Raw genomic sequence first — 14,487 nt, forward strand, 5'->3', positions numbered from 1 at the left:
GTGTCTTGCACTAGTGTTTTTTCTTGCATCTTGGGCCCCTGAAATGTGGGGGTCCGGGGCCCTGGCCCCCCCGTAAATCCGGCTCTGTTTGCGGTTTAGGGGAAGATGATGTAGATCGATGAGATTCGAATTACCTTATGACAACTAAAATGGCTCGGTAGCTTAGTTGGCAAAGCACTTGTCTAGCGAATAAGGGTCGTGATTTCAAATCTCACTTGAGCTGTGGATTTTTCCCAATTTAACCAAAAATTTACCCATCTGTACATATGCACGTAGAGTGCCTTTATTAATTATTTCCGGTTTTCATCGGGGATTCCTTCCGAGATTTTTCAGGAATTCTTGCAAGGATTCTCCCGAAAGTTTTTCAGGTATTCCTTCAGAGATTCATTTGGGGACTCCTACGGGGAGTTCTCCTGGATTCTTTCATGAAGTTTTTCATTGATTTCTCTCACGAGTTCTCTGTTGATTGTTCTCGGATTTCCTTCAGATTTCTCCCACGATTCCGGGGATTCTTCCGAGATTTTTTATCCTTCCGCCGAGATTCTTTTAATGATTTCGCTACGAAACCTTTCGTGATTCCTTACAATATTTCACCTGGAATTCGTTTGGGGATTCCTTAAGGGATTCTCTCAGGAAGATCTCTTGAAATTCATTCAGGGATTACTCCATAATTCTTTCATAGATTGCTCCTGGGATTCCTTCAATGATTTCTGCTGGGATTCGTCCTTCTTTGAGGAATTCCTTCTGAAACTCATCCCGGGATTTCTTTCGGATTTCCTCCAGGAATTTCTTTCCTAACAATTTGGGGGCGTTCCTCCTGTGATTTGGTCCGATTTATCCCGGGGATTTTTCGTGATGCTGGATTCCAACTAACAAAAAACTAACAAAGGCCCAACCACTCAGGGAATATTGCTACCGTGAGGTGCCCATATTTCGTGCACTTAAGGACAAACGCCTTAAAATCCCGCTTCAAAAGTGCATCAGAACTTTAGACGCACAAATCTCAAGAAGGAAGCTTTAAACAACAGTGCATTTTATTATTCTGTTCTTGCTCACTTGAAATAAGCTTAAAATGAGAAGCTCAGGTGCGCTGATTTTGTTTACGAAGAGATTTGTGCTCTTGAAATCGTGAGTAGGTGCCGAAGTCGGCCATTGTGGCGGCCATTATGGGATTCAAACAAGTCTGTCCTTAAGAATTCTCAAAGTTTGATAAACGACTGAAATTTTACCATAAAGTATATCAGATTAATCTCTTCAATAACATTTAGTGCTGGCACTGTAGCTCCCAAAAAAATATAAATTAGGCAACTTCACATTATACAAGATAGTTAAGTACAGCATTAGTTTTGATTTGTTTGAAAGTGCCAAATTTCGTGCACGGGTTCCAAATTTCGATCAAAATGGGTCCAAATTTCGCTCACTCTCAAGAATTCGCCTAAATATGTTAAATTTCAAAACGTAGCATACTCGTAGAATACCAATGAAACCATAACGTGTAGATAAAATCGATGTCTGTGAAGAAATATGAGTGAATATTTGCTGTTTACCATGTTCGTCCCGGATGTTTACATTAAGATTTCCAAAATCCTTCTGTAGTTTTAGGGGTTATTATTTTTGACGTTTGTTTTGCTCTTTTATTGAAATCTTAATAAAACAATATATTGTTTGCTATTTGAATCAAATGTTCACTAACTTTACTGATGGTCAGTAATGTGAATTAATTCATTTTTTAAATTGTAGCTTTTTACGTTTCTATTATGTGCCATTAATAGGTACATTCCACGGGAGGTTAGTTCTTGTAAAGTGTCGTCTTCCAAATTTGTGTTTTGGCAATAAAGCTTACGGCAATATGTAATTTGATTGAAGGAAACTAGCGGCTGTAAGCTACTACTCCCAATGTTTGGGTAAATAAAATCATCCCGAGCTTACTTAGTATTCCCACATTTATAAATTTGTTTATTTTTTTTTTCTACGTAGCGTATGTGAGCTCCCTAGCTAAATTTAAACCAATTGAAATAGTTATTAGAACTATCATTAATACCCGAATCATATGATGGCTTTGAAGCCATTTGCGTACACATGAACCTCTAAAACAAAGTTATGAAAAAGAGTGCACGAAATTAGGGACCCATACAAATTGTGGGTCCCTAATTTCGCCAACAACAAAAATGTTGAAACAAAATAAGAAAATAACATTTTTAAGTAATTTTATGGCGTATAATAATAAAACATATTGAATTGAAATAATCAAGCATAAATTGAAATATTTACCTTTGACAGAGATCGAAACATTTGTTCACTTCCGTGAGTGTTGATTTTCTCGTATCTCTGAATATGGAATCTGCTATTTGCATACATTTGCAATTTATTTTTCAATCTTTGACACAAATCAAATTTTTCATTTCTTTTTTTGTGAATTGTATTGAGATCAAATGCAGTTTTGAGGTTATAGCAAATTTTGGATGTTTCCGCTGTTAATTAGACAATAATGCTCTCAGATGTCAGAAGTTAACGAAGTTTAGGCCCGCACGAAATTAGGGCACCCCACGGTAATTCTTTATGAAATATGGTTTCCGTGGGGAGAGATTGTTGGCATGCATAAAAAATATAAATTTAGTGGCTAATGGCTTTCACGGAGTAGTATTCATCGAAATGCGCAATGTTTGGCACTGCGTAAAGTTTGGTGCTTACACGGTATAGGGATTTCGGACTTACGCCGTCGGATGGATCTGTGGAGATTATTCTACGAAAACTATACTTTCACCGCCCGACCAAAACTCACTGGTTTACAAGCATCATCATGTAAAGTAAACACGTCCAAAACAATAATGTTGTTCAATTCTATCTTTTTTTTTTGTTTATTTATTTCTTTTTTCTTCGTAGTGTCTATAGAATTTCAACTTATGGTAAATTATAAATACAATTCATAAATTTCTCTTTCCATTACAATCAAAGTCCTATTAATAGCTTTTCATAGAGTTGTTCGATCGCGATGCTCGAATGCGTATTTAAAATTCCAATATCTATCCGTAACGGAGTCAGGGTATGTCGTGTGTGTGTGTGTATGTGTGCTTTTATTTCAAGCTTCAACTTTCTATTTCTTTTCACTCTTGATCGTTACTTCTTTGCGTACTACCTTCTAAATAGTGTTCCACCTATGTGTAATATTCATAATATATTATGCATTCTCATAATGTTATAATCCCAAGTGGGGAGTAAAAGGGAAAACAAAACAAAAAACTTTGATATATATGTATGTGTGTGTGTGTTTTAGCCAAACTAATTTTTATCATTTTATCGATTCCCAACCGCATTGCTTGGACCTCCACAAAATGTCGTGACGGGTCGATTCGGAGATCCGTGCGAAGGGTATTTCTGTGTGGTGCTGATCTGCTATAATGGCTTCCATTATACTGTTCGATCAAGCTCTTCTAGATATTAGCCAAATAGAAGCTTGGCTTTGTGTTTTCATTCACATTGATTAATGTCAAAATCCACAAAATGCTCGTTAAATATAATAATCCGGAGATTCAAACCAAACAAGTATGTACTTTTGAAATGGGATAACATAATCGTCTCTGTCTGTTCGGTGCAAATTACAACACATCTATTGTTTCGCGCAAATCGAAACAATCTAAGCAAAAAAAGTGTGCAGGAGGTAAAAAAGTGGGATAAGCATTATTGGTTTCCTCACGGGATCAAAAACAGTACACGATTCGATAGCAGAGCAGTTAAAAACCATTGATCTTCAACGGACACATTACAGGTATAACAATGATCAAAGTTGTGTTCGAAGCCGAGATAATAGAAAGACATCGTGCTCTTCCGCACATACACATTAAAAAACAAGCTGTAGTTTCATGCGAGCGCACACCAAAAAGTACCCAACGGTCGATCGCTTGCTGTTTTAGTACGAGAGTCTACAATTGTTGTTGTTGTTGTTGCTGTAGTAGTAGCGACACTGACGACGACTAGTAGCGTCAACCAGCTGTCGGATCGACGGGGGCTACCGTTGGGGTGATTTCCAGCTTCTCGGGGCCAGCTGCGTCCACCAGGGGGAGCTTCTCTTCCTGGATGGTGAGTTTCTGTAAAATAAAAAAAAGAGAAGAAAAATATGTAATAGGTACCTGGTGATTTTAGCGGAAATCACAATAGGAAAGCGCTCAAGACGAACAAGTTACCCGAGTCCAGATGGTATTTCATTAACTAGTTATTGAAGCGACCATCGAGGATCTCCCTGACATATTCAGAATGGTTATGCAGATGTGCCTGCGAATTTCTGGTGAGTTGGAAAAGACACAGATTGGATCTACTACACAAACACGGGAAGATACCTGACGACCCGTCCTCGTACAGACCAATGTGCCAACTGGACACGGCCGGAAAACTATTGGAGCGGATCATTCTGTAGAGGCAGAAAGTCCAGGGCTCTCTCGGATAACCAGTTCGGCTTCCGGAAGTGTCGATCGATGGTTGACGCTGAGGAGGAAATGTACAGACCGGTAATCGGACGAACAAAGACTGCACATCGTATCGAATGTTAACGGCCAGCGATGCGTAAACTTTGCAGCCTCCCGTGGTATGGTAGTCCGAAGCACCTTCTTACCCCGCAAAGATATCCACAAAGCCACCTAGAGATCACCCGACCATCAAACAGAAAACCAAATCGACCACGTTCTAGTCGACGGTAAAGGTAAATTCTTCTCGGATTTACCAATGTCCACACATACCGCAGTGCGAATATAGATTCGGATCACCACCTAGTCGCTGTATGCATGCGCTCAAAACTTTCGACGGTTATCATTACGCGTTGAAGTCGAACGCCGCGAACGTAGAAGTGGCTCAAGACTACGCGCGTTACCTTGGTTTGGGTTTGGGTCCCTTCGCATTACTCGATTTCGGGCAATGAGAAAGCGGACTCGCTCGCCATGGTGGGCGCTATGGAAGGCGATATTTATGACCGTCATATCGCCTTCAATGATTTTTTTCGATTGCTCGTCAGCATGCCTTGGTCAGTTGGCAACAAAAATGGGATGCAGGAGAATTGGGCAGGTGGTTACATTCAATTCTCCCACAGGTATCGAAGACGACGTGGTTCAAGGGGTTGGACATGGATCGAGACTTTATCACGATAATGTGTCGACTTATGTCCAATCAATACTCTCTGGGCTCGCACTTCTATCGAATAGGGCTCACAGATAACAATCGCTGTAGCTGTGGTTCTAGATATCAAGACATCAACCAATGCCCCGAATACGGTATTGCCAGATCCAATTTATGTGCATCCCTCAGGGCCCGAGGGAAACCAGAAAAGGAAGACATTAGATATGTGTTGGGTAAACTTGATCAAAGCTAACATAGTAATAAGCCACAAATGTGAAATTGTAAAAAAAGTTTCAAAATGAATTCGGCTCCGTTATGCCTGATGGCGCATGAGCCGTAAAAACCATTAGGTAAAAAAAAGACTACGCGCAGCAGCTAGCAGTGGCCCTCCCAATGGAAGAGCCGCTTGGCGTAGCTACACTTGAACATGGCTGGAGGGACATCTGATCCGCCATATGTAGTACCTCGACTGCAGCATTAGACTCCGCGGCTCCAATTCACAGAAACGACACAGATTGGTAAGACGGCGAATGTGAACAGTTAAAATACGAGAAGAATGGGCAACATGGGCGATAATGTTGCAACACCATACGGGGGCGAATGGGGCGCGTTATAGCCAGTTGTTCGTACTGATCCGGGTCCGGGGAGAGAGAGAATGTTACTGCAGCCGATTCGTGTCGATGAGATCGTATAGACTCGACATGATGGGAGGATCGTCTTCATTCATCAGCGGTTTTTGGACATTGCTGATGAACATTGACTCCCATGTGTTTAAGCGGGAAGCTTTTCTCACACTTTTATGAGCTTCGCACTATCCCAATCTATTTCATGGTTGGTTTCCATCGTATGAGCCGCCACGCTCGATTCGTTGTTCCTATTCGACACTACGGCATTCCTGTGTTCTCTGATGCGAACTTTGACCATCCGACGGGTTTGGCCGATGTAAACCGCCGGGCAGGAAGTTAGAGCTCAACTTCCGAGCCGAACAGTCGATGTTTTTCGGACGAGCAAAAATCGGAAGTCGTTCAGACTGTACGTTATTTTTCGATCGTTTACAGTATCACGATTTGATCCATCGGTCCGTTTAGTATCGCGATGCCGCGTCGCGAAAATACTTTTCGCGTCGACTACTCACAGTTTCCAAAGCAACTTTCCCACGATGAAATCCACAAATTCATCGGGAAAGAGCTTGGTCTGACACGAGAACACGTGCGTCTGCTGCAGCCCAGCCGACGATTGGGGTGTACCTTTGTGGAGGTCATTAACCTCGAACTCGCCGAGGAAATAGTCTCGAAACACGACAACAAACATGAATTCGTGTACGACGGGAAGGCCTACAAGCTGCGGGTCATGATGGAGGACGGGGCAGTTGAAGTTCGGCTGTTCGACCTGTCCAGCGACGTCTCCAACGAGCACATCGCCGAGTTTCTCTCGGAATTTGGTGAAATTCTCAGCATTCGAGACCTTCTGTGGGACGAGCGATCCCTCTTCGGAGGTGTCAAAACCGGTGTTCGTATTGCCCGAATGGTGGTGAAGAAGAACATACCCTCTCTCGTCACGATAGGTGGGGAAGACACGGCGGTGAGCTAAGGGGCAGCGGCAAACATGTTTGCACTGTCAAGAATTTGTGCACGTGGGAATCCCATGTGTGCAAAATAAGAAACTGCTGGCGCAAAAGCTCACAGCTGACCAGTCATACGCTAATGTAGCGAAGCAGCCAGCGCTGCTAACCCTACGTCTCCACTAGACAGAAATGTCTTGCCATTTTGCTGCCAGAAAGAGAAAACGTAACAGAAATGATCAACACCGCTGCTTTCCATGCAAACAGCGAGAGAACATTTCTGTCATGACACATCTGTCCAGCAAAATGGCAAGACATTTCTGTCTAGTGGAGACGTAGGGTAAAAAAATCGGCAAAGCCGAACAATCGCCCGTCAGAACCCCAGACACAATCGAACGCAACACGGCTGAACGAGCCGAAGCCGAACGAGACCCGACCGCTGCAGCAGTCGCAGGTAAACACGATGGCTCCTCCACCAACGACATCATCGATGGTTCAGAATGCCCTCATAGCACAACCTATCATCCAGCTCACGCCGATATCATCAACAATCGGTGGCTTCTCTTCGCTCCGTAAGACAGATGGTAATGAAACTGACAACTCGCAAGCGTCACGCACTTCAACCAGCAGCAGACGGTCCCGAGGCAAGCGATCGCCTCCTGGGAAGAAGATGCGACACAGTACTATCAACAACGACCAAGACCGAGCATCTGGGGACGACCTGCACTTGTAATGGCGTACACCAGTATCAACATCGGCACCATCAATATCAACACGATAACGAACCCAACCAAGCTTACCCTACGTCTCCACTAGACAGAAATGTCTTGCCATTTTGCTGCCAGAAAGAGAAAACGTAACAGAAATGATCAACACCGTTGCTTTCCACGCAAACAGCGAGAGAACATTTCTGTCATGACACATCTGTCCAGCAAAATGGCAAGCCATTTCTGTCTAGTGGAAACGTCGGGTTAATGCTCTCCGAACCTTCATTCGGACCGTCGATCTGGATATAATCTTCCTGCAAAATGAACAGCTCACTCTACCGGGCTACAATGTCGTGTGTAATGTTGACCATGCGAGAAGAGGAACGGCGATTGCTCTCAAAGAGCACATTCGGTATTCGCACATAGAAAAGAGCCTGGATGGAAGATTAGTTGCTCTACGAGTACAGAACACGACTCTATGTAACGTGTATGCCCCGTCGGGATCCGCTCTCCGCGCCGAGAGAGAACGTTTTTACAGCAACACTATCGCTTATTATCTACGGCATCGAACTGATCACGTCATCCTCGGTGGCGACTTCAATTGCGTGATACGACAATGCGACGCGACCGGATCTAATTCGAGTCCCGCACTACAGTTCGCCGTACAGCAGCTTCGGCTGATCGATGTGCACACCAAATTTTGATTTTTTCATCCAGCAAAACTCATTGCTGGAACGTGATCAGCAAACTGTAAATTCAGTAATAATAGCTGAAGAGTCAGCAAAATTAGAAATTGCTGAACATCAGCAAAAGAGTTGTCAACTTGGTTGTCAAACACTTAGCATTTCCCACAGGCATTTTTTGACACATTTGCGCGCTCCTGTCCGAGGCACTGCACAAGCCGGAGGACGAAAGAAATTACCTGAAAAAGTTGCAATTTTCGTCGCGATTTACACGAAAATAGATTGCACTACTTCAATAAAGAGCCTTCATCGAATTTATTTACCTCTGATTATCAAAAAGCAAGTTCAAACGAACATTTTTATACATTTTTATTTCGGCTGAAAAGAAAAAAAAACAAAAAAATTCGGCCGGATTCGAGCACGGACAAAATTGCTGAACGACCAGCATAACAAGCTGTCAAAATGCATTACTGAAAAATCAGCAAGACATATTTTACTGGATGGATTGCTGGTTTTACAGCATGTCAAAAACCAGCAAAATTTTGCTGGTTTCCAGCGAAATAAAAATAGTGTGTGTGGCAACAGCTCCGATCACGCGATATGGGATACACGTACATTACACACAACTCTTCATCCAGCCTCGATCGCTTCTATGTGAGTGCTGGGCTCCGAGAACAACTGAGAGCCACAGCTGATCACGTTTGCTGCTTCTCGGATCACAAGGCTGTGACTGCGAGACTATGCCTGCCCCTTCCCGACCGAGCGCCCGGACGTGGATACTGGTCCCTCCGTCCTCACCTTCTCACCACGGAAAACATCGAAGAGCTGCAAATCTCCTGGCAATACTGGACCCGTCAACGTCGAAATTATCCATCATGGATGGATTGGTGGCTTTTCTGCGCTAAGCCGAAAATAAAATCCTTTTTTCGATGGAAGTCCAAATTAGCATTTGATGCTTTCCATCGCGAATATCAACGCCTGTACGAGATGCTACGGCAAGCGTATGATGGCTATCATAACAACCGCGACATGCTGATAACCATCAACAGAATAAAAGCCGAACTCCTCTCTCACCAACGTCGTTTTTCGGAAATGTTTACTCGAATAAACGAAACGCTTGTAGCCGGTGAGCCACTTTCAACATTCCAACTAGAGGGTGTCCCAGAAAGTATGGGCACAACTTTGTATAGCGAAAATACAATCATTTTCTTAACAAACAACAATTTTTATATTTTTGTATTTTTATTCAGAGTATTTTAATTGATACCTGTGAAGAGTTTATATATTAAAAATGGTTTCTATATGCAGAATGATTAAAATGGAAAAACATCTTTTAAAACTTCTGCACAAGCTACTTTTATACGGTTTTGCCAAATATCCAAATTCGAAACATTTTTTTCGAATTTTTTTCACATGATACATTCGAAAACATGTTTCCACAGACATTCGCGTTTTAACACATGTTTTGACGAGAATAAAAACAATTCAATCTACACTTTATAAAGCTGGGGCATTCATTGAGCTTATAGTGAATTAAAAATGTGATTTTCTGCATGTTATGATATATATTCAGAAGCTTGTTTTCAACTATTAGAAAAACAGGTTTTCAAATATATCGATTTTGGTGTTTCAATTAATTTTTCAGGTTCAAAAGTATATGTTTTCAATTCAAACTTAGGGTTGTATAATAGATACGCATGTAGAAATACACGGATATATTTTTTTGAAATTTTTTTCGAGCTTAATTTCATGCGTGGAAAACAATTTGTTAAGCGATGTTATTGAAAAATATAGCAATTTGTGCAGAAACTTTAAAAGGTCTGTCAGGAAATGTTCTACCGCATTCAAACGAAGTGTGAAATGCAAATTTAAATGATTGGCATTTGATGTTGACATATTAAGGCAGGATATGTGTGAAAATAAAGTTTGTTTATGCTTCCATTCCCAAATGGCAGAGCTGCAAAGTTGTGCCCATACTTTCTGGGACACCCTATAGGAGAGCGTACAAGGCGTAGAACCACCATCGAACAGCTGCGAGATGCCCACGGTGATGTAATCGACGACTCTGTGGAGATACGGAATCACATGGTGGAGTATTTTGCCAATCTCTATGCACGAGAAAATGTGGAGGGGGGAGAACCAGAGAGAACGTTCCAGTGCGAGAGAGTAATCCCCGAACAAGATCCAGTAAATGAAGCCTGCATGGATGATATCACAACTGCAGATATTCTGTCTGCGATCCGAACGAGCGCCTCCAAAAAGTCGCCCGGACCCGATGGTTTGCCGAAAGAGTTTTACCTTCGTACGTTTGATGTGATCCACCGGGAGCTGAACCTGGTCATGAATGAAGCTCTAAGATCGGATTTTCCATCCCAGTTCGTCGATGGGGTGATTGTGCTTGTGAAGAAGCGTGATGCGGGGGAAACTGCACGTTCTTATAGGCCGATCAGTTTGGTGAATTTCGATTACAAAATTCTATCTAGGATTTTGATACGGCGCATTGAAAATGTACTTCGAACACATCGGGTTCTGACTGGATCACAGAAGTGCTCCAATGCGGGCAAGAATATTTTCCAAGCCACTCTAGCAGTTAAGGATAGAATTGCACAGCTGAGAGCAACCGGTCGAACTGCTAAACTGGTCGGGTTCGATTTGGACCACGCTTTCGATCGGGTGGACCATCGTTTTTTGTTTAATACAATGCGTGCGTTGGGCTTCGACGTTAACCTGTTATCTCGAATAGCAGCATCATCATCGTCGCGCTTGTTAATCAACGGTTTTCTATCACAAGCCTTTCCAATAGAGCGATCGGTCCGGCAGGGAGATCCTCTCTCTATGCATTTGTTTGTGCTTTACCTGCATCCTCTTCTGCTGCGGTTGGAGCAAGTGTGCGGCGGAGACTTGATAGTTGCGTACGCTGATGACATCAGTGCAATTATCAGTACGGTTGACCAGTTGAATACGATGCGAGATTTGTTCAAACGATTTGGGCGTGTAGCTGGCGCTCGTTTGAACGAAAGGAAGACGACAGCAATCGACGTCGGGATAATTAATGAGCCCCTTACTGTACCATGGCTGCGTACAGAAAATGCGATTAGAATTCTTGGCATCGTCTTTACAAATTCAATAGTGGAGATGGTCAACATAAACTGGAATACGCTTGTCACGAACTTCGCTCGGCAAGTCTGGCTACACTCTCAACGGAGCCTCTCATTGCACCAAAAAGTTGTTCTTCTGAACACCTTCCTCTCCTCGAAGATGTGGTAAATTGCAGCACACTTAACACCCACTTCAGCACACATAGCGAAAGTCACAGCAACCATGCGGCGTTTTATTTTTCGAGGAGCGCCGGCAACTGTACCGATGGAGCAACTTGCACGCAGCAAGGAAAACGGCGGGCTAAAACTGCATCTGCCGCGGATGAAATGCCCCGCATTAATGATCAACCGACATCTTCACGAGATCGAGTCGATCCCCCACTACAACTCCTTTCTCAACTCAGCAAATCCTCCCAACGCAAACTCGCTCTCTGATCTTCCCTGCCTAAAATTGATCCTCCGAAACTATGCAGACCTTCCCTTCCAAATCCGCCTTCACCCTTCCGCCGATCTCATCCACCGTTTTTTCGTTGAGCGGACGGACAGACCAAAGGTGGAGACACAACATCCAAACTTAAATTGGCCCCGTATCTGGAGGAATATTTCGACTTGGGAGCTTACACCTTCTCTCAGGAGCCTGCTCTACATGTGGGTGAATCAGAAGCTGCGGCACCGGCAACTGCTCTTCAAAATGAGGCGGTCGGACGGAGAACAGTGCATGAACTGCGGCACACCAGTTGAAACGATACAGCACAAATTCTTTGACTGCCCAAGAGTCAATGACGCGTTTCTACTGTTGCAACGGAAGCTGATTGCGACAACTGGCGGAAGGCATATCGATCGTGCTGATTTACAGCGGCCGTCACTAAATCACATAGGAACTAGAGTGAAAACAATAATTCTGAAGTATTTAGCATGTTATATTTCATTCATTGATAGCAACAATGGAAGATTAGATATAAATGAACTTAATTTCAATCTTGAGATCAGTGTCTAAATAATAATGTAAATTTTTTTTTTAACTTGAAATCGACAAATAAACGTACTATTTAACATCGTAAAAAAAAAAACAACGTGTAACCCTTGTCGGTGGAGTGTTGTTTTTATGGGATTTGGGGCTGTCCATAAACCACGTGGTCATTAGGGGGGGGGGGGGGGGGGGGGGGGGGGGGGTGGGGGGTTCGGCCAATGACCATTTTTTTTTATTCTTAATCACTTAACCTAATTTACAGCTCTATTGTCCACTAGGGCACTACGTGAGCGATTTCAATTCACAGCTGTATCTACAGATTGTACAGCGCCTAGATGTATTCTATTATACTATATCAAACTGGTTTGCCTTTCTGCTGCTTTCATTTTTCTACTCTATACATGGTAGAATGATGAGCACAAGGATGATAGGTGGCCGTTGTTCCTTTCCAGCCCGATTGGGGGTCCATTATGAGTAGCAGTTTGCCGACGTCCAGGTATCCGGGTCCGTTTGAGCCATGGGGCTCAGAAGAGGGTCAGTGTCAGCCGCTCTCGGTGAAGAGCAACTGACGAAAAATTGCAAGTGCCGGGGCTGGGAATCAAACCCATGACCATCCGCATATGAAGCGAACGTGTGACCAACTACGCCACGGACCCCGGCCAATGACCATTTTGTATGGACAAATAAAATTTTTTGTATGGACTAATGACCACTCGGGGGGGGGGGGGGGGGTTTGAAAAGTCCCAAAAAAATGACCACGTGGTTTATGGACAGCCCCTTTGTTATTTTGGGGTAGAATGGCAGGCTGACTCTTTTCACCTCTCTTGTGTCCGGTTGTAGTGTAGTTATACTGTGGCGATGTGTTTTACGTTTGTGTTTACGAATTATTTTATCCACAAAAGACCGGTCGTGGTGTGCAATTCGACAGTTGAAAGCCCGTGATGTCATGTACTCCCGTGCGGATAAAGGAAACGTTGTGGTGATAATGGATCGAGAGGACTACGATGCGCGGGTGTATGATATGATTGGGTCCGGCCCGTACGAAGAAATCAAATTCAAAAACGGTAAGTCGAAAGACCCTCTAAACAAAATGATTGAGGAAATGAACTATGCCCGGCAGAAAGTGGCTCATCTGATGGGTGAAGAGAGGCTCGATAGAAAGCTACACGTCCCGAATCCCGCGGTGGCGTCTTTGTATTGCTTACCGAAGATCCATAAAAATCCTATCGGAATGAGGCCAATCTCTTCCAACATCCGCACACCCACACAAAAAATGGCAGCCTGGCTGGTGAATGAAATGAAGAAATATACGGTAAAACATGGAAAAAGCGTGAAAAATTCTGTGGATTTGGTGAAGCAATTAGAAGGGTTTAAGTTGGGACGATGAGAAATTTTGGTCTCGTTCGATGTCACGGCACTGTTCCCGAGCGTACCAGTCAACGAAGCTCTACAAAGCCTGCGTCGTCATTTGGAACGCAGCCGAGCTCCACCAAATCACATCGAAGCGTATCTCTCCGTAGCCCAGGTGTGTATGAACCAGAATTTTTTCACCTTTAGAGGCAGAGTTTACAGACAAACCTTTGGGCTCAGTATGGGTAGTAAGCTTTCCCCTTTGCTAGCGGACCTTTTCATGAGCGATTTTGAGAACGAAGCTTAAAAGAAGAAGTTGTTTCCCAGGATTTGGTGGCGCTACGTTGACGATATTTTCGCCCCAGTTAAAGAGCGATATTTTGATCAAACTTTGAGCATGCTAAACTCCCAACACAGCACAATAAACTTCACGGTAGAGAAGGAAGTAGACGGGAGGCTTCCCTTTCTCGATCTGTTGATCAGCAGAAATGAAGACAACACACTGAAACTTGGGATCTACCGGAAGCCTACATCCACCGATAGATACATCACATCAGACTCCAATCACTTCGGTGCTCAAAAGCAAGCCGCATTCCACTCCATGGCACACCGGCTGTTTAACGTACCTATGGCCAAAGAAGAATTCGAAGAAGAAAAATGCCGAATTTATTCAGCAGCCGAGGTGAATGGGTACGACCGGTCTTTTGTGGATAAAATAATTCGTAAACACAAACGTAAAACACATCGCCACAGTATAACTACACTACAACCGGACACAAGAGAGGTGAAAAGAGTCAGCCTGCCATTCTACCCCAAAATAACAAACCCCATAAAAACAACACTCCACCGACAAGGGTTACACGTTGTTCATAAAAGTGAGAACACTCTGCGTGACCTGCTTTGTAACCTTAAAGACAAGGTTCCACCTGACGAGCAGTCTGGCATATACCAAGTTCCCTGCAAGGACTGCCCGGCGGTTTACAAACCCGTCGGAAGGTCAAAGTTCGCATCAGAG

The 14,487-nt window shown here is 43.5% G+C and overlaps 1 protein-coding gene across 1 annotated transcript in view; it reads right to left on the minus strand.

The window, feature by feature from the left end:
• Positions 1–2,821: 2,821 nt before the first annotated feature.
• Positions 2,822–14,487, minus strand: part of LOC109424346 (uncharacterized) — a 55,081-nt gene continuing 43,415 nt past the window's right edge. Inside the window, exon 4 of the mRNA XM_062860177.1 lies at positions 2,822–4,085. Coding sequence (XP_062716161.1) covers positions 3,981–4,085 — 105 coding nt within the window. The 3' untranslated portion in view covers positions 2,822–3,980. The remainder of the gene's footprint in view (positions 4,086–14,487) is intronic.

The sequence above is a fragment of the Aedes albopictus genome, chromosome 3, assembly GCF_035046485.1.
Source record: "Aedes albopictus strain Foshan chromosome 3, AalbF5, whole genome shotgun sequence".
NCBI classification, from domain to species: domain Eukaryota; kingdom Metazoa; phylum Arthropoda; class Insecta; order Diptera; family Culicidae; genus Aedes; species Aedes albopictus.